Here is a 22,134-nt window from a genome sequence, read left to right on the forward strand (position 1 = left end):
CGTACCCCTTAATATTGGGACATTCGTCGGTAAACAAGCTGGTGAGTTTTTAACACAGTATGGCTCTTGAATTAACACGATGTCATAATTGTTTAAATTTTTACTTATAATTGAAGTGGCAGAAATGCTTCTGCCAATATTTATTTGCACAATATGTATACTATTATTGTTAATCAGAGCCATAATCGGTCCTAGATTCTATATACGATTTGATGCGTTGATGCAGAGGGCATATGCTATCTCTAGCGTTATGCATGACGTTATGTAATCCTTCGTGTTCACAGTTATAGCATACTGGTTCTTTTTCGTAATTTGGGCAGTCATTAAACGAATGGTCACCCGTACAATGGCTACAAATATATTGTGATTGTGGGCAATCTTTTGCCGAGTGGTTATAGCCACAACATTTATAGCATTGCAGGATTGGGCAGAAGTCCGCAATCCTGCAACGTGACCATTCGATGTTTATTTTGCCCATTTCCATTAATATCCTTCTCATATGTGGTGAAACTTGGAACACCCAATTTTTATATATTGCATTACGTTTACCTAATGTAAATTTGGCTCTGAATTGATCTAAAAATTCATTCTCTTGAAAATTCTCATAAAAACAAGGATTCTGCTGATAGATCAGTTTGGGCAGATCATTTTTATTTATATCTGATTGCACTGAAAATACTGTTATGTGAGGCCATCTCTTCTTTGGACGTCGAAAAACAAGCTCCGGTATTTGTTCTTCAATGGCTTTTTCTAAGGTAGCAGCATCTCTTTTCGATCCTACTTCAATTGCTATACCACCACGTATTTTCCTCATTTTCTCGATTCCAATGTGCATCTCCGATGGTCTCAATTTGATTTGCATTATTTTCCGTACTGTATCACTATTATTGTTTTCTCTTTCTTTATTGTATACAAGAATCACTTCTTGTTGTTTTACTTGTTTTAATTTAGGGCTACTATTTTTAACAATACTGCTGTATAAAGGTAAAGCAGTGGATTGCTGAGTTGCTCTATCCTCGATTCTGTTGAGTTTCTCAAGAACTGTATTTTGTATGTCTTTGTTAAATTCCATGTGTACAATGTTAGTGATGTTGTTTTCAATATCTTGTAATTTTTCAATAACAGCTTTTTGGTTATTAATTATGTTTGCCGCTGTATCTAGGCTGAACATGTTGTTATCTATTTTTTCTAGTTTTTCTAATATATATCTTTGTGAATCTAGCACTTTTTGTGGTTCTGTAAGTTTTTCTAGATCTTTTTTATTAGCCATTAAATTCAATTTCTGTTCTAGAACTTCAGGAAGTTCTGTGCTGGATATGGCGTCTTCTGCTAAGCCAATTACTTTTTGAAATTGATCTAAAATGAACTGCATATGTTTAGGGGTTTCGAGTCTACCTTTCGGGTTAATGAGTGCGTAATCTTTTATTTCTTTGAGTATGTTATCCGCACTGCTTCGAAAAATATCTAAGGTTGTAGATCCCATTGTGTAATAATTAAAATATTTCACAAATATAACACAAATACCAATATTATATATATAAATTTCAATAGTAATACCTCAAAATACTAAAAATAGATAAATATATAAATAATAAATCTATGTATTTATACATATAATAATAATATTAACTAATAATCTGTGCCTTAGTAAGTGAGATGCAGTAGAAGTTGAAATTCGAACTTAAAACTAAATTGGCCATAATTTAAAAACTATTATAGTTATCTTAACCAAATTTTCACAAAAGTTCACAAATAATGTTCCAAAAGAACCACCCAAAGGAAATTCTGATCAAAGAAGCCGGATGCGAGAAAGTGACGTTCCATTACGAACCGGAAGTAGGTCGATAATTCACAGAAAAATGTTCCGATGACCCCGTAATTTTATATCTGGGTATAAGTTAATAGTCCGCACGATATTCCGTCAAAAGTTCCGGTATACCGAAAGTATAAAGACCGATTATCCGAAAAAAGTGTAAATCGTTTAAAAATTTAAAATGTTCCAAACTTAAAAGATCCTACTTAAAATGTTTTCAGTCCCCTAGCATTCCGACGCAATATTCCATATAAATCCACATGCTAATATCAATATTTCCGCAAAAATCGCACCACAATCACAGAGCAAATTCAAGCACAACTCTACCAGAACACGACTCTCGAATCTTTTTTTCTCTGTAAATCTAGACAAAGCGTCCGACGTGTTATCTGGGATACTAGAAATAAATATAAACAATCCGCTGTTGGATTACATCGTGTTTCAAAAAGCTAAATAAGTTCATTATCTCGCTGGCCATCTAATGCTACACTCAGTTTATATCTAGAATTCGAACGCTACTGCTCTTGTATTTTTATTTCTGGAATATGGCTCGCAGAGGTTGCGTAATTTCTCCCGACAGCTCCTGTTATGTTTGTGGTGAATACGCAGTGAAAAGTCAACAAAGAAACATAAGTGAGTTTGTGAAGAAAGTTTAATTTGCGTATTTCAAACTGAAACTTGGAATCAAAACAAAGCAGGTTTCTGGAAACAATGGGAGAAAAGAAAAAAGAAGCTTGGGACTCTTTCAAGAATGTAGTCCATAAGTTTTTGGGGAATACTAAGGACCTGACTACAAAACCATTGTACAACGCATGCTGGCAGCAGCGTATGAAAGCTCGAAAATGCGAGATGAGCTTAAAAGTTCATTTCTTACATTTCCATATTGACTATTTTCCCGAAAACTTGGAAGCCTACAAAGAAAAACATGGTGAAAGATTTCGCCAGGATGTCCGTGATGTCGAGAGATGTGAAAAGGAAAATGGAATGTCAATATGTTAGCTGACTACTGTTAGAGGCTCAATCCAGTAACCAGAAAAAGAAATTGGAAACGAGTTTGAAGAAGAATCAAAAAGAAGTAGAAAAGGTTTCGTAAAAAAAAAGAGTAGACCTAAAATTGTGTATAAACATCAAAAACAATTTGTTGATTAGTTGTAAAAAAATATTTATAACAAGGAATTAAATCTAAATATATAAAATTGCTTGTCCTGACTGACTCACTCATTCATTCACTGATTCATCATCGCCCAGAGCAAACCGCTTAACCTAAAGAGGTGAAATTTGGTACACAGTTAGGGTACGTCATGGAAACGCACACTAAGAAAGGATTTTTCGAAATTCCAACGCGGGGGGGTGAGGGNCATGGTGAAAGATTTCGCCAGGATGTCCGTGATGTCGAGAGATGTGAAAAGGAAAATGGAATGTCAATATGTTAGCTGACTACTGTTAGAGGCTCAATCCAGTAACCAGAAAAAGAAATTGGAAACGAGTTTGAAGAAGAATCAAAAAGAAGTAGAAAAGGTTTCGTAAAAAAAAAGAGTAGACCTAAAATTGTGTATAAACATCAAAAACAATTTGTTGATTAGTTGTAAAAAAATATTTATAACAAGGAATTAAATATATTATAAAAGTTTTTATAAAAAATTTGTTTTTATTTTGCAAAAAAACCATTACGTGATAAAATGTAACGTAAGTTATTTTTAGAATATGCGATATTTAAAACATAGGCTATAATTCAGCAAAAATATTCCATGTAGCTAAAAAAATTTTTTTTACAGACTTGTGTTATTTTTTTGATTGCTTCATCTCATGCATTTAAATTTTAAATCAATCAAGTTTTGGATTGCCGCGCGAACCCCTTCACGCAATTCCGCGTACCCCCAGGGTTACGCGTACCAATAATTGGAAACCACTGGTCTATTTCAATCATTAGTAGCAAGTAGTCTAAAAAAAAAACTAAATCAGTCTATAGCACTAGCATCAGTCTATAAAAGCACAAGATGCACGTTAGTTCAAATGATTTCTTAAATTTCAACCTACTAACATTGTTTCTTATAAACTTTGATAATTAAAATCGACAATCGTAATATCTGCGATGACGACCTTCTTCGAAATTAACGAAATATGTGATATCAACCTACTTCAACTAAAAATAAAAATAAAAAAATATTCAAAAAAAATATTTCATGCCTACACCTAATATCCACAGACAAGTTTCTCATTTAATTAACAGTTTATTTCCTCATCCAAAGCACACGACTATATCTTTACAGAACTATTTCATATCAAAAACTGATCACAATTAGCCCGAACGAATATAAATTCAACTCTATAAAATAAACTCACAACGATTATTTTCACATATATTTGCCATTTGTAAAAAGTTCCCGAAAAACAACTACGGTCACAGAGGCTCTCTATATTTATCAATTTTCTATTTACGAATTTTTGTTAGCATGTAAGAGGCCACAATAAATTCTTATTGCGACACCTTCATCTGATAGAAATTTTCTCAGCTGGATTCCTCTTCAGTATCTGTCGAAGCTTTCGTTTGTTTCGAATAGCCTTACTGCCGCTACGAAGTTTCGTAGACGGCAAACGCTTTACCCGCGAAGCATAGCGTTCAGCTTTCGATCGATAACAGGGTCGATTTTACTGTGAACGCGAATGTAAATTGAATAACATCGAAGATTAAAAGTTCGCCGCGTGAAATTACGTCGTTTCCTCTGTAAGCGGAAATAAAACACCAACGTTTCAATGGGTCGACCGTATTATACAAGTAAAGACGTGTTCACTCAATGGGCGGTTAGTATTACAAGTAGTAGTCCATCGCGAAATATTTTGACTGATATCACGAAGAACTTATATTATAGATGAAGTCGTTAAAGCCATATTTGTGTGTATTCCGAGAAACATTTCCAAGTTGGTTATTCTGATCGTTAGCACGTCGACTTATAATGATTGATTTCTTGCGAATATAAAGGAAGAATAAAATATTTTTGCGATGACTCGANGCAATATTCCATATAAATCCACATGCTAATATCAATATTTCCGCAAAAATCGCACCACAATCACAGAGCAAATTCAAGCACAACTCTACCAGAACACCCACAAGCGAGAACCCGGCATTGTGATGATGTCACAATAAATAATTGTTCTTTATAATTATACTTAATCACACTAATTCTTAATTTTAACATAAGACTTGTGAATTGAAAAGTTTGCCATTTGTAACAAAAGGAAATATTTGTGCTGAAATTTATATTAATGAATGTTTAAAAAAAGCTGTCTTTCTTTTTAAGAAATCATAGTTGCCATACTTTGTTTTGGCCAGATTTGGAAGCAGTACACTATGCAAAATCTACAGTAAGTCAGACAGAATGGCACGGAGTTGATTTTTGTTTCGGGGTTCAAACAAACTGCAAAAGACTTTAAAGTTTTTTCTCTGAAGTGGAAAAGAGAAGTCATAACAATCAAAGGAAATACTATCAAAAATCTTAAGAAGAGTTTTCGAAAGGAATGGAGCAAAACTTAAATGCCATAATTATTTAATTATTAAATGTATTTTATAAAACAAACTTTTAAATAAAGTAATATCTTTCTGATTACAAATAAAAAAGTTATAATCACTTGAATTTTACAGATTTCTATCGTTAGTCCTTAAATTATATTTTGTAACTTCTAGATTGTAATATATTGCATTTTGGAATTACAGTTAGAAACTTGAAACTGTAGAGAAATGATTACTCCACAGGCATGGTATATATGGTTGAGTGGGTTATGCAAAGATGTTTATTTTTGCTCTAGCAATCTTCTTTGGTGTATAAGCCATTGCAGATTACATGTACAAAAATATGGTACATTTATCATAACTTGCATTGATGTAGACTTAATATTTTTAAAGTTGGAAGTTTAAAGGAAGCTAAAGTTTACTGTAATGTTTTATTTTTAAATAAAATTAACAAAATTTCATAATTTAAATTTGAAAATCTTAATCAATGTATAGGTTGTTTTGTTTTATACTGTGATATATATAATAAGTTTTACAAGTGAAATTTATAATGCTAGTATAATTTATATAAAATTATTTTGAATTTTCAGTATTAAAAGAAAACTAAATTACGATCCTGACGCCAGGAAAGAAAACTTAGAGAAAGTTTACAAACTTTTCATGGAACTTTGTAAACCCTCGGCAAAGGATTTAGCAACATTATTCAAATTGAAGGGAATTTCGTTAGACGAGTTTGAAAAATCAGGTTCAAATGTAAAGAAATTAAAAAGAGATTTAAAAGAAATGCTTTCTAACTCATTGTACAATGGAAATGAAAATGTCATAAGAAGACTGGAAGAAAGATGCGATGCCGATTTAATAGAATTTGCTAGAAAAAGAAAAGAAGTATTGTTTGAGTTAAAAAAGTGGGAAACGGAGATTAACACCATGTCCGAGATCTGTCCCGTTTTTGTCGAAAATGACGTGGACTTAGAAGGTCCACCACAGAATTTTATATATATAACAGATTATAAGGCCGGAGATGGAATCGAGATTCCTGACGATCCACTTGTCGGATGTGAATGTCACAATTGTTACGAAAATCAGAAAAATTGTTGTTCTATGCAATCGGGAGGTAAATTTGCTTATACTAAGTATGGTTATCTAAAAGTGCCAAAAGGAACGCCAATCTATGAATGCAATAAAAGGTGTAAATGTGGAGATGACTGTTTGAATCGTGTAGTGCAGAAAGGTAGAAAGGTAACAAATTAAATTTTATTTTAATTGTAAATATTAGTTGATACATTCTAGTTAATATTGAAAATTTAAAATAGAATGGCATAAACTTATAAATATGAAAATTATGTAATTTCAAAAATTTTCTTTATTTAATTTAATGTACGATACTTTACGGTTTCAGATAAAATTAGCAATTTTTCGCACACACGATGGTCGTGGATGGGGAGTGAAGTCACTGGAGAAAATCAAAAAAGGAACATTTATTATGGAATATGTTGGTGAGGTAGGTTAATGTTTGAACAGGAGAGATTCAAGATTTAACTATTATTTTTTTTTTTTTTATGTTTACTTGACATGTTTAGAAATTAAATTCCAATTGGCTAAAGAGGAACAGAAACTTCTTTGAACTTTTTTATTGTCCCAAGAAACTACATAGTTACAGCTATTTTTCAACATATTTACCTTTGAGGTTTAGACATTTGATGTAGCAGATAAGCAAAAGGTTATCTGTTGCTATGGCAAATGATTAGCAGAAAATTTTGAAGAGAACTTATTGACACAACCTTACATGGATGTCTGTTCTGTAGCTCTTTATTGAATTATCCTCCCAAAAACTTTTTCAAATATGAAAATGGGTGAAAATCAGTACTGTACAGCAAGTATTCAAAGATTTTTCACTTGAAGTTTTTCATCAGTTCTTATGTGCTGTGAGCAGAAAATGGCTGTGCATTATAGTAAAGCAAAATCACTACAGTGCTCAGTAGACCATGTCTTCTGTTTTGAATATCTTCTTGTAATTTCAGGCATTTATTTTATTATTCTACAGCAACAAAGAGCTGCAGACAACTATGTAAGGTGAATCTATAAGTTGGCAGAAGACTAGTAAAAGTTTGCAAAAGCTTATCTGTCGCTGTGACAGATGTCTGCAAAATCTTAACTGGTCATTTAAGGTAGGTCAAGTCAACCTATTGATAATTTTTTTCCAGTCTTTCTATTCTCTAATCCTGTTAGATTCCTGTATAACTGTATTTGGGAGTATTTCTTAATGGTTTTAGTCCAGCTTATCCTGGAAAATCTCTCAATCTTTTCATTTCTAGAACATCTCCCAGTCATGAAAATTCTGGAAAAATCAGTGAATTGAAATTCCTTCAGAAAATCAAAATTATAACAGACATTCATGCAGAAAGGAAATGATTTTAAGGAAAATGAAAAGTAATCAGGGAGTTTTTACTTGCTAGTCCCTTGGCAAAATTAAAACTTACTCATAAATTTTTTGAAAGCATTTGAAAGTTTGCGCATTGTACAAGAATATTCCAGCATATTGTACTACACTGAACTCCTTTGTAATACAATCCATTGAAATTATTGTTTTCATTGTTTCTCTTGATCCAGTTGAAATGTCAATGCATATCAACTTGACAAACTTGACTTTTCATTGAGCTAGATAGAGTAAATTGCAAAATCTGTAAAAGTGTATTTGTATATGCCATGAGAGTTCATATGTTGACTCTGGATTTTCTGTAAATAAAGGTATGCTTATAAATCATTAGTAGCATTACAACCTGCATATAAATACAGTGAAACCTGTTTAACTCTAAGTAATGTTTACTCAATCATTTTATTTCCCCCGATTATCCAGCATAGGGATTTACATGTGAAGTTGAACTGCTTAACTTGATTGGGGTTTTGATACAGAATTTTTATAAACTCTCTGAAATTTTAATTTTCTGTTAAATAAATTATTAACATTTGTCTATTGAACAAACTAATCTGAAACTTTCTATGAATTGCGGGAACTACATATGACTAAAAATAAACGTGTCACATGACTTCCGAACACTTCGTCAGCGTACACTTCCGAACACGGTGAGAGCGTACACTTCCGAACAGCATGTGCGATCTAGATTCTGTAACTGCCATTCGAACCTACTTGTTTTTACTTCATTGTTGATGGATTTCTACAACTAGCTGACAATAAATAAATGGATTTTTAATAAATTAATTTTAGAATTGGAATATAATTGTTTTTATATAGAAATTTTAACGTCTGCAGCAAAATTTTAGAAATATAACAATTGTAAAGAATGTTTTTTGTAATAAAAAATAAAACAACAGATTGAATCTAAGTGCAAAGTATTGCAATTTAAAAAAAAATTCCTTACTAAACACTTGGGAATAAACAATTATCTATGAAAGCATTTCTCAGTAGCTTATTTAACCATTCAGTTAATGTTTGAGTTTCTGGACAACACTTAAAGGGTTACATTGATGTAATGGTTCTATGTAAAAAGACCCATGGAAATATTGTATGGCTAGTTTATTAAGGGTCACCAATAAACCAATGCATGAAATTTTGATTTTTAGCCAAACATTCATAACTCAAAACTTTTTACCTGAAAGTCCGAATTTTTTCCCCCCAATGGATCTGAGTTAACCAGGTTCCACTGAACATGTTATGATGCTATTCAGAATTACAGTAGAATTGCAGATCTGGAAATCACTAGCTCCACATCACCTCTCTATCAGAATGCATTTCATGAATGAAAGCTAGTCCTTGAAGAAGAAAAGAGACAAAAGCAATTTGATGTTCAGCAAAATTGGGAGAAAATCAAATTGCAAATGAAATTTCTGAGCTGCAGAAGATGAAGAAATTAACCCATCATACAGCAGTGGAACTCGGAAAACTTAAAAACTAAACTAGTTGACTAGAGTCCAGTGCTTGTTGAGCACTTCAGTGAATATTAGTTAAAAAGAATAATTCATAGCTTATAGAAATGACGTACAGTGTATTTTTGATAATATGCTGTTGTACTTCTGTTGCTATGGTAAGTTGTACATTGCAGATTGCACTGTGGTGATTCTGTGCTTTTCTGTTTTTAGAGTGCTAAAATGACTTGTGAGAAGTGTTCCAAGATAATTAAATCCATCAACTTGTTCTATTTTTTTACTTTCAAGATGGATATTTAATAATTCCTTCTCTCAGTTGTCATTACTTTGGATTTGTTACTTTCATTAGGTCTGTTGTTTGGTTTAATTTTACAAATAAGTTTTATAAATTTTCTTAAATACTATGTCATCAGCATAATTCAAGTAATTGAAGTTGTGCATGTTTATTTTGATTTCTTTCTCCCTTTCAAAGGCCTGGTCACAATTATATCTATAAGCATGTTGAAATAAAGAGAAAGAGGACAGATAGCCTTGTGCCAATCCCTTATTTATATTAATATTTTCAGTTATTATTAGATTGTTATATTTTATTATGATTGCTGTTGATTCATAATATTATTTGAGAAAGTCAATAATTTCAAATGGGAGGTTTTTTCCATCATATAAATCAAGTGTTCTCTTGCTAACAGAGTCTGGAGAGTTCTTAAAATCTGTGAAGCTACAGTATACTCTTACTGTATTTTTGTGAGGCTCTGGACCAGTCTGAACCTTCACTGAAATTTGCATTAAAAGAATTTTTTTAAAGGAAAAAAAAATGAAGCAGCTAGAAATAATTTTTTTGTATGAAAATGCAATGCAAACTTTTAAACAATAGAAGAATGTAAGTCCATCTTTGGTTGGGGATCGAATTAAACTTCAATTTTGACCTCTTCTGTGATCTAAGTTGAGATCTCATTACACATAGTAATGAGTAGTCTACTACTTAGAAAATGAGAACGAGGAAAAGCCATCCATCAGACTGGGCAATTGAGGATGGAAATGAATAAAACCCTGGGAATTCAAGGACACGGTGGCTTCTCCTGAAAGTTCCAAGAGTCGGACCAAATGTGTGTGTGTCTCATGCCCATCTTCGTCTCCGTCTCCCAACCTCGGATTGACATCTTCCCATCACTGGAAGTCAACCACATTGTCCCAGAGTCATTAAGATGTCAAGGGGAAATGTCATTCACAAACCAAGGACACTCCTTCATTTGGGACTATCTTGGAAAGGAGAGGAAGACCCAGAGGTTGCTGCTGATTTAGAACTTCCAAAACCTGGAAATCTTGGAAGCTTTTACGGTTTACGGTTTTAAGCTTTTACGTCAAATAAACGGTTTCTGGTAACAGTCTGTCTCAGTGCTGACACGAACACTTCATGACCCATCAACACTCTTGACATTTCCACCCCCATCTGCAACCTTACATTTTTAGTAGTGTTCAGCTATTTTGTATTGTGAAGATAGGATTGACTTGAGTATTTTTTTTAGTGAAATTTCCTTGTTCCTTACCTATTATTTGAATCTGTTTTGAAGAACTCTTGGAGATATTTTCTATCCATGGCTGAGAAGAGTTATAGGTCTGTAATTATTGCAATTTTCTTATATACCTTTTTGCATATGGGTATAATTATTCCTGTTTTTATTATTAAAATTTTGATGTCAGGTGCAGTACAGTCTTCTGGTACTGCACCCGACATGAGAATTTTGTTGATTTCTTCTCCCTTGCCCAAATTTATTTGATCAATTCCTGGAGTTTTTTCATTTTTGAGATGATAGTTGTTCTTCATTTGAGAGTATTTCTAAATATTGATCTTTTGTTCTAGTGCTTGCTATTTTCAGCTGTGGATGACACCTTCTCCATGCAATACATTAGAGAAATAAACCGTATAAAAATATTTTTGATTTCTTTTGGGTTTCCAGTTTCTATATCTGACCTTGATGGTTTAAAAGTGAGGGTTGTAGAGAAAAGGTTTTTATAATATCTTTAATTGTACTGTATTTGTTATTTGGAGTTATTTTTGTAAGCAAATTCACACTGTTCAGTTTATTTTAACTGTTTTTCTTTTGTTTGTCTTCATAGATGATCTAAGTTTTTTCATGATTCACTTGATTTTTGGCAGAATAACTGATTTGGAGAATATTTTTCAGTTTTCTATTTTATGTAGAATTTCTGGGATAATCCAGTCATTGTTTGGTTTTGCCCTTGATCCAGGTATTTTGTGTGCCATTTCCAAGATGTTTGAATTGGTTTTTAACTTCATTAATTGCTTTTTCTCAAATAAAGTTTTCTTTGAGCTTGTTTTTTGTTCACACACTCGGATATTTGTGATTGATATCTAGATTGACATTTTTAAGGGTTTTGACATTCATTATTAGGATAAAACAGATGGAGTGCATTTTGTCGAGTCAACTGTGGACTCAGCTGTCATCTTGATGTTTGATTTCCTTGCAACAAACAAGCGGTAGAGGTTGTCACGTCAACAGGTTGTTCCATGGTGACGTGTGTTTGGACACAAAACTGGCATAATTTCAAATACTAGCCTCTGGCTTTACCACACACATTGCTAGATGTCATCAAATCAATGGTTACCTTAGTACATTGTTACTGTGCGTGAATGGTTACTTATTTTTGCCAACTGTACTGAATCTGTTCCATCTATTTCTTTTGGTATTGTCTACCAGTTTTTTTTTATTAAGATATAGTCTGCGCAGTTTTTAGCATGGCTGTCAGGAGAGGGCCATGTATATTTGCGTCAATCCGTATGATAAGAGAATTTGCTATAACTCGATTGTTTCTTGTACAAAAATTCAGGTCTTCTCTTTTTTTCATTTGAGCTACCTGTTCCAAATTTTTCTATAACATCCTTCATCTCTGCTCATAATTTTCCAATCTTGATGTTAAAATCACCTATTTTAAACAGGATGTCTTTATGGTGTTTGTGATCTAATTCCTGTTGTAGTTTTGAATAGAATTCTCAATTTCTGTATCATTATAATTTGTATCACGTTTAGGTGCAGGATACAAATTACCTCCCCAATTCGACGATTTTTTTCCCCCTCCTTCCCATCTTTTAACTTCTTTGACATTATCCTTGAGGAAAGCAGTCTCATATTATTTTTGGCATCAGTTTAGATTGTTCTTTATTAAAATGGCAACTCCTTTTCATACACATTATTCTTCCTACTGGAGTATATCAATTTTTCTCTTGGGAAATAAATGCTTCCCTTGCCTAGCCATTGTTTCTGAAAAGTCTGTGATATCCCATTTCATTATGTTCTTAAAGGATTCTTGGAATATTTTTAATTTTTTTCTGTCATTAGAATGTTTGTTGTGATGTTGAAAATTTAAATTCTCAGCATCATATGCTAGGACTTTCAAATTTAGTACAGTAGAGCCTCGAAAACTCTGCACTCGATAACCCGGCACTCCAGATAACTCGGCCACACCCTGGCAGGGCAAAAAGATCCTTAGTTAATTAATTTTCATGATAAAGACAGCTTTATGCCTCATAAAGTATTTTTCTGAGGTCTGTCTTATCAGGTAAATTACTGTACACAGTGTATTCATTAATTTTCATTTTCATGTAGTAAAGGCTCTATGCCTTCATAAAAGACGTACTTTTCCTTTATTTAAGGGTATTTGGGCAGTTTATTCTCTGTTGTATTCTCAAGTAAACAATACATACAAGTACAGTACAGTATTTTCTGAGGAAACACTCATACTTATTTTTTTTTTTTAACCCCATTCCCGATAACCCGGCATTTTCACAAACTCAGCCACCATTCGGTCCACATTAGGCCGAGTTTTCGAGGCTCTACTGTATTTGAATCCTGTGGTTTTCTAAAATTATTCAGTCAGACATTAAAAGTTTAAAATTTCTACAATAACTACAGTGTTTTGTGATTGTCCAGATTTTAGCAAAAATTCTTTTAATAATAATTAGCATTTCAATTTTTATTTTTGAAATATGATAATTGCTTTATCTTTCTAAACTCTTAGTTTTAGACTTAAGTAACTTGAAGTAAACTAGCATAATATGTTTGATAATAAATATTGTTGAAATTATAAATGTTTAGGTCATTACAAGTGAAGAAGCAGAAAGGAGGGGACAAATTTATGATTCCGAGGGTCGTACTTATTTATTTGACTTGGATTATAATGCCGACGATTGTCCGTTTACCGTGGATGCCGCATTTTACGGAAACGTATCGCATTTCATGAATCACTCAGTACGTTTTTTAATATATTACTTGATTGTATTTTATGTATATCTAATTTTAAAACTTTAAACCTAAAATAAAATGTGTATTGAGCACATAGTTTGTAGATTAACAGATTAGTACAGAAGTGTTTTTTGAGTTCTCGGTACAATGAGAATGGAAATTTTTAACAATTCTTAATGAAATAGCCATCATTTCATTTTAGGCGTAAATTTATTTAAGAGATGATCCAAACTTAAGAAATCATTATTAAATATTTTCAGTTTTCTTTAATTTTATTTTGACAAGCTAACAACTATACATTGTTAACACTCTTTCTGCCCGGTGGACACTAAGAGAACCTTTTAAATTGTACCTGTACAAGGTTCAGCTGGGTAATAAATGATCAAGACCTATGTATTTGGATGGATTTCAGTCAGATTCAGCATTCAATTTGTACAAAATGTGAATGCAAGTGAAACATAGCATTTATTAGTTAATGTTACAATATCATACATCATCTACAGGTTACATTTAAATGTGTTTTATACGGAAGAAAACCTTTCAAACAGCCGTAGTCCATAAACTGCATACGTGCCGGGCTTTGATTGACTCATGTATTTAAAGACTCATAAAAAATGAATTTCATAAAGAACGGAACATATCTACTGTGCTATAGAGGGATCGACTGTATAATAATCTTTAGACACATATGATCATCTTTAAAAATACCTTTTAAAATATACCTTTTAAAGATACCTTTTAAAAATATAAATCCTGCATCTTCACAAAATTCCGACACCGATCTTCCGCTATTATTTATCAATGTATTTTGTGATAACCTCGACATCCTCATTACATTCATAAATCCATTCCTGTATCTCCACACCAACGTGAGCATCAAAATCACCAATCAAAAAATCTATCTTATAACAGCAAATCACCCTAACTATTTGTCCAAATGGTATTCCATAGAATAGGTCTTATATACATAAAACAAAGAGAATTGCCCTAGATGCCCTATTGTTAATTCCATAATGATCCAATGCTTGTCTTTTTCTAAAATATTCACTTTCAATAGCATCCAGCCACCAATAAAACGACTTCTATCAGTCTCTCGATAACCTGCTTCTTGAAAAACAGAGAAGTTATCTGTGTTATGAAAACTGGAAATTGCAGTCCTACCATCCCACCACGTCTCCATTAAGAAAATTATATCAAAAGTACACAAAAAATTTCAAAAAGAATTAGATTTATTTACACAATACCTTCACAATTCTATGAAAGTACTGATATATCTACTCCCAGAAAGTTGAAATTTGCTCTTCCATTTTCTTAGAAACTAGATTATATTTATGAATTTTGTTATCAACTTTCACTGCATTCCAATTATTTAAATAAGTAATTGAAGCTCCCATCATCATTTTTCTCTAGTGAAATTATTTATTTTCCTTATATCTCTAGTTAGAGGAGGAAGGTCATTCATTATAAATATTTTGAACCCCTTTAATTTAAATACTACTCTTAATTTTATATTTATTGGCATAATCCAAAAAACTACAATAAATCAACCTAATTCTACCATTCTGTTGTTGACCCAATCTATGACACAACTCTAAACTGATATGATGATTGGCACTTAATTTATTTTGAAGAAACTCTAATACTATAACCTGCAAGTTATCATATTCCAACTCGGGGAGTCCAGAAATTATTAAATTGTCGTGCGTTAAAAAAATACTCAAACTGCTCCTGACTTAATGTAAACTCAACCAATTTATTTTCCAGGTCTATTTCTTCAACCGATGAAACCTTACCTGTATCGTATGTAAATATTTTCTCAGTCCTCAAGTCTAATTTCTAAGTTAATAATAGCTTTGTCCAAATTTTCTCCCCGTGTGAAAATTCTATCGATTTTAGCAATCATTCATTTCACTTTAGTAATCTGCTTTAGATTTAGTTGAATTAATAACGATATCCCATCCTTAATATCCAGTTCTCCCTTAAGTAATTCCAAAATCTTCATCTCCTTCAATGGGTCTGTGTGAAAAATCTTAGATCTACTATCTGACAGACTTACTGGTGAATAGGTCTTCCTTTCAGACATGATGAATAATACCGATAATCTTACCTGAAAAATTAAATAAATTATTAATTATAATACACCCAAAAGCACTGCCCCTTGAAGATTATTTGAAAAAGTAGAAAATAGATTTTGGTGGCAAAAAAATAAAACAGGAGCCAAATTTGGCATCACTGTATTCATCCCAATAAGCAAACTGGTGCGTGTTTGCACAGACAGCATCTGTTTAAAGAGGAGGCATCCTTAAACCCCTATTTTCTGAGTACAGTAGAATGGTGTGCTAACCAGTAGTTTGAATTTCTCTACAATTGGAGATTGCCTTTCTGACTTAAATAATAAAATTGTTATTGGAAAGAGTGTTATTTTGTAGGTTGTGAAAGTAATTTACAGTTCAGTTCAACAAATTCTAGTAAAAGTTATGTTTTATCGCATGAAAATTATCATCACGACAACAGGGCAACTGCAAAATTTGCTTTATCGGTATTCATTTTAAGGCAAGTGGATTGTAATAATAATTAGTTTACATTATATTATATTATATATATATATATATATGAGTAAATTATAATAATTTTTATTTTTTTTGTTAGTGTGACCCTAACTTAGCAGTGTATGGTGTCTGGATAAATAATTTGGATCCAAGATTGCCTCATATAGCATTTTTTTCTCAGAGAGACATAAAAAAGGGAGAAGAATTAACTTTTGATTATCTTATGACAAGTAAGTATCATCATTTAATGCAAACTGAAGATTTAGTTTTTAGACATTTCTTAGAATTAATGTTTAAACTGATGTTAATGCTACAAGCTTTTGTGCTGCTCATAGAGATGTTGGAAAACTTATTTATTACCATTAATTTTTGTCACCAATTGAAAGATATATAAGATATTAAAAATATTTAAAGAACATTTTACAGCATTAAGCCTACAACACCATTTGTCACTTTAGATAGAACATCAAAAGAAATGTAAAGTATAATAGATCAGGATGATGATAAAATAATATCATTTGAAAGAAATAATGAAAAAGGAAAATAAGAGAACATTTTGCTGCTATTAAAATTATCATCTCTCATTTATAAATTTCTGTCTCTTATAAAATGAGAGATTTTATGAGAGATACAAATGTAAATACGGGTATAAGATTGTAGATGGCACAGACACGAGAACTTGAATGTCGTGGAGAAATTTTCTAAAGCAGCAGTTGTAAGTTTTTTTATAAAAATATTATAAGTGAAAAGGATAACTACAAATTTTTATCAAAATTTATATATATTTAATATAATTTTATTCTTAATAGATTTAATTAAAAATATTCTTTTTGGTTTGTCAGCCTAAGAGACGAATTAGGACAATAAGGGACAAATCGGCTTGTTCCAACATTATTTTTATTTAGCTGTCCTCAAATTACCTCTTTAGTTTGTCTTGTTACCCATACACTTTAGTGCTGTTATGTGTTGGTACTTGCATTTTTTGTCACCGTATGTCTTTGATAAAAGTTGGTTTTATTGTCTCTGACATGCTGGAATACAGATTTCAGAAATGGTAAATATTGTTTACCTTCAATTAATCTGTACACTTAATAAAACTCTTACTATACATTGTTACATTTTGTAGTATGTCACTTTTTTTATGCACGAAAGAAATTCTTTGATGTTATTAGCTGATAAAAATTGTTCTGCTAACAGACAACAGAGTTTGTATCTGTCTGTAAGTTAGGATTGTCCCATTTGAAATTATGATGATTTCAGCTCTTCTTGAATGCTTATAAATTTCAAAATTTGTGATAACCAAAATATATAACTTAGAAACAAATTGTTTTTAAACACACACAAATTACAAACAGGTGTGTACATATGTGATTGATGAAAATTGTCAGCTTCACCCTTTTGCTATCACAAATATATTCTGTAAAATCGTATTGCAACTCATTTGCTCTATTGTCCCAAATCCAAAATGTAAACTTTCAAGCATATAGATATAGAACATTTAGATTCTTGCACAGAGCTGCAGATGTACAGTTTATATATAGTTTTAGAAATGTACCAAATTTTGCCTGACAGTGTATGTCCAAATTCAAAATTGCTATATTTAACTAGGGATGGAAAATGGCATTGATAAAATTCATTCAGTGTTATCTGTTAATATTGAATAAATTAAAAAATTAAAGTATGCCCTAAAAAGCATTACAGGTGAATTATTTTATAAAGTAATTAATATCTTATTTTGTAATATTAAAATCGGGAATTTATTTGTACAAGAAGCTAAATGAAGAAAATATATTTTAGGGACCATAGCATACTTATAACTTATGTCATGTGTTGGCTGTGGGAAAACTGTGATTGAATCAAAGTGAGCAATTCTGGGAATTTTTCATGTATGGTCTGTCTTTGATGCAAAACTTCCATCACTGTCAGGTTACCTCCTTTGAGTATGGAGGAAAACAGCTAACTACTCTTACAAGGAGAGATTACATCCTCGGGAATTTCTACAAAACTGTCTTGGTATGAACCGTTATTGAGCAAACGGTAAAAAGTGTACTTCAATTTTCTTGAAAGCATTCAAGAAGTATGCTTTCTCCTTTTTGCTCAATAAAGGTTTATACCAGGGCTTATCCACACACAGTTTTTATTGAAATTCCCAAAGACCATGTAGCAGCCTCCAAAAATGAAGAAAGATGTCTATTGACCAAGTGGTTCCCTCTTCCAGACACATTGAAGCTGTTTATTTTCAATAATTCTTCCTTTTTTCATTTTGACAGAAAAAGAACAAAGTGTTTTATTATAATCACACAACACAAACTTCTAGAAGTCTTTTTTTTTCTAATAATATAGGGTGTCTGAGAAAAAGCAAAGGAATTATCAAAATATATTTTGTGGTAGAAGAAAGCAAAGTTTTTTTAGTACAAAAAAGTAATAGAGTTAAAGTTGTTTTGTCTACATTCAGTGAATCTCAACATGTGCTTTAGTTACACAAAAAAATGTCCAATTGTTATCTAATGTGTTGCCAAGTGTTGTTTAGCATTTTCTGTGTAACATTGGAGATTGCAAGGGTTATCCTTTCTTAACAATAAACAGAACATCACATCGCGTAACCCCACAAAAAGACATCCAGTGGGGTTATGTTGGGCAATCCAGGGAATGAGGGTTTTGGTCCCCACAGCCAATCCATCATCCAGGAAACACTGTATCAAGCAAATTATTTAAGGAAAGTGTCCAGTGAGGTCATGCATTGTCCTGTTGAAACAATACCTGGCAGGAAATCAATTATTGATTGAACATTCTTCATGCAAATAAAGGAGCACATGTTGAAGTTCACTGAATGTACTGTATGGTACATAAAACAACTTTGGCTTTCATCTTAATTTTTGTAATAAAATAACTTTTCGAGCTAATCTTTCTTTTACCATAAACTGCATTCCAATAGACCTACATTGTTTCTCTAATGAAATTTTAGAATGAAGTGATCTTTTCAGACACCCTGTATAATCAATACAGCACATAAATCATGTATAATGACATCATAAATATAATTAAAAACACTTTACAGAAAAAGAATTCTGTCTTAGCACGATATGTTTATTGTAATCTACATAACTTTTAGTACCATATTTTACATCATATAAGATACATCCTCATTTCAGCACAACATTTAGGCCATTCCATGCCTTTTACAGTAAAAAATTTTGGGACCATTCTGGTGTAAAAAATAAATAAATAAAATTAGAATACACACTCCATTTTTTTCCCCTGCTAAATAAGTTGTTAAAAGAAAATAATTTACAATTAAATATTTTAATTAGTTAAGCAGCCTGTATTAGTTTTTTCTTGCTATAGTTAAAATATCCAGTAACCATGAACACTGATCAACCTACTGGAGATCACAACTTCATGCACAAGATGCAACATTTGTGTATCTTATATGCCATAAAATGTAGTAATTAATTGTTTTTTTTATGTAATTATTTAGTAACTTTTGAGTTTTCTATCTTTTTTTCTCCTTGTTAGACTCTACAAGTGCAATAACTTCCTCTCCAACTAAGATGTCTATGCCATCTCCAGCAACCGAACAGGGAACCGAAAGTGCAGTCTCTGATGAATCGTCATCTACCGTCAGAAATGAGAACGGACTCTCGCCCTCCGAGTCTAACGAGACCATTTTTGTGCCGTTCGATGCGGATGGCGACGATCTGTCGCCGTCCAGCAAATCAGAATCACGTGTGGTTCCGTCGTCATCGTCACCATCGCCGTCGCCATCCGCGGAGGGTTGTAATTCTCCGACGACAAATTTCCTCCCACTTCTTTCCCCGAGTAAAGTTTCACAGGTACAGGCTAGAAAAAGAATAGTGTGCAAGTGCGGTGCCAAAAACTGTCGTGGCTACCTGTTTTAGAATTTGCATCAAAAAAAAAAAAATCACTTTTAATAATTTATTTTTAAAAACATATATAGTGGATGAATATTTTATAATCTTTTCCTTTTGTATTTAACATCAACAATGTTAGAACAGGGAAAGATTTTAAATTTGTTAAAAATATGGATATGAATGACCTTGTAAAAAGAAAAATTCAATAAATCAAGTATCATTCAGGCGTGTATCCACGTTTTAATTGTCGATTACAACAAATCTGAATACATTTGCATTTCACGAGAGCATTCGATTTTTTAAGATCTTTTGAAGAAAGAAGCAAATCAAATTTGAATACATACTTTGAGTTAAATGCCAAGAAAAAGTTGTTTCCAGAGAACGAAAACATACCTAAAAAGAATTTAAGTATTAAAAGAATTTATTTAGAAAGATCTGGGTTACGTTGTGTATACACATTTTCACTGTATTATATATTTTTTTATTGTATGTTTATTGTTTACAAAGTTTATTAAATGTGTCATTCATATATTATTTGTGGAAAACCAAACCGCCTTTTGGCAAAGTGGAAACATCTTCCACCATACAATTTCCTTACATATTGGTATACATTGCAAATGTACCAATACCATTACACAATTTTTAAACATTCGTACAATTTGTTTCGAATATTTTTTCATATTTAAGATATTTATTAAATGCACACTTATATAAACACCCAATTCCTAAAATTTACACACGTGTATATGTTGATTGTAGACACAAGAAATTTAGCACGATGATGTAATTAATGCCATTGATGGCTATATAGAGAGTTGATTAATAAAAATTTAATCAATTTAATTCAGCAATCAAAAATTATCTATCAATGAAAATCATTTTCATTCTACTTTAAAAATTGTTACAGTATTCAAGCCCAATATACAGGATTCACAAAGTCTTTCACAATAGCCTAACAATTGTAAAAATAAAAATAAAAAAAACTGAAGAACAATAACGTAACTCGAGAGGATTCTGTATAGTATTAGTTTGAGTACGCGCAAACTAACATTTCCACACTCATAAATGCGTAATTATATTGAATTACCAGTTGTAATTCAAAAATGAATACCAGGATTTAGAAAGTTTTTGTAAGTTTTTTAATACTGACACACAAAAAAAAAAGCTTACTAATTTGACATTTGGTTTTTGATTATTAAACTTGTTACAAAAGGATTTAATGATATATACGTGAGAGTTATTTAAAAATCCTCCTGCTGCACTCAAAGAAAATGTGAAATAAGACAAAGATGCAAGATTTGACAAGAGCTATTTACAGATACATTTAATGTTAAAAACATTATGGAACAAAAAGAAAGAAGAAACTTAAAATAGGAAGTTAATAACCAAATAAAGAACAAAAGGAAACTAGATAATGAAGAAGAAATGTAAAATGTGTCTTTGTACATAAAATTTTTTAGAAATAAATAGTTTTCATCAACAAGCAGTTTTTGTTAAAATACCATTTGCATTTAATAGTAAATTACATAAATAAAAAAAAACCTAATTATACAAACATTTTTGTTATGAAAAAATATGATTTACTTACTTATATATTTTTCATCTATAAATCTGATTATGATTTCATTTGCAGGAAAATCATGAAAATTTTTGCATAATTTCATTATTTTTTGAGGATATTCTAATGTATGATTCTATTTGCCAATAAATTTGGCTTGGTTTTCCCACAATTTATTTCATTGTCATTCTTTAGATAATAGATTTTGTTACATTACATTGTATTAAAAGATAAAAATAATTTGTCTTTGTCTTTGTCTTCAGTTAGCTGTTTATAGAAATAAATGTCAATGTATGTAACTTTGCAATTTGTACAAAGCAGATTATAATAAAATGTTAATAATTTGTATTATAAAAATTTTGTTTCTCTAACATAAGATCACAATTAAGATCTTAATTCCAAAATCTGAATTACTTATAAAAAAAAAAAAGCAATCATCATCTGCCATAAAGATGTAATAATAATAGTCCTTCAAGATATTGTATTTGCGCTAACAATTTTCTTAACATCAGTGGTTTTCAACTCCTAGATTATTGCAATGTTCTGTGGTGCTGTAACAAAGCCGAAAATTTCCAATTGAGGTGGCAGCCTACCACTCTGGGGACTTACTGAATTTGATCCCAAGAATTCTTTGGTGGTGGTTTGTTCCGATACGACGGCCCCGTCCCTTGCCACTCACCACCC

General features: G+C 31.6%; 1 protein-coding gene across 1 annotated transcript; it reads left to right on the forward strand.

Annotated features, from left to right (window-relative positions):
• The first annotated feature begins 5,919 nt into the window (after positions 1-5,919).
• Positions 5,920-21,766, forward strand: LOC111614908 (histone-lysine N-methyltransferase SUV39H2-like). Its single transcript, XM_023356280.1, has 5 exons — positions 5,920-6,563; positions 6,724-6,825; positions 13,325-13,477; positions 16,121-16,250; positions 19,537-21,766. Exons 1-5 carry the CDS (start codon positions 5,985-5,987, stop codon positions 19,917-19,919), a joined length of 1,347 nt encoding a protein of 448 aa, XP_023212048.1. The 5' UTR covers positions 5,920-5,984; the 3' UTR covers positions 19,920-21,766.
• The last annotated feature ends 368 nt before the right edge of the window (positions 21,767-22,134 follow it).

Source organism: Centruroides sculpturatus, unplaced genomic scaffold (genome assembly GCF_000671375.1).
Source record: "Centruroides sculpturatus isolate CEXI.00-Female unplaced genomic scaffold, Cexi_2.0 scaffold2223, whole genome shotgun sequence".
NCBI classification, from domain to species: domain Eukaryota; kingdom Metazoa; phylum Arthropoda; class Arachnida; order Scorpiones; family Buthidae; genus Centruroides; species Centruroides sculpturatus.

Bases quoted from the DNA above. Each gene is read 5' to 3' on its own strand.
- LOC111614908 (XM_023356280.1), top strand. From the start codon at position 5,985: ATGGAACTTTGTAAACCCTCGGCAAAGGATTTAGCAACATTATTCAAA. The intron at 6,826-13,324 runs GTAGGTTAATGT...ATAAATGTTTAG, and splicing joins TTATGGAATATGTTGGTGAG to GTCATTACAAGTGAAGAAGC. The intron at 13,478-16,120 runs GTACGTTTTTTA...TTTTTTTGTTAG, and splicing joins CGCATTTCATGAATCACTCA to TGTGACCCTAACTTAGCAGT.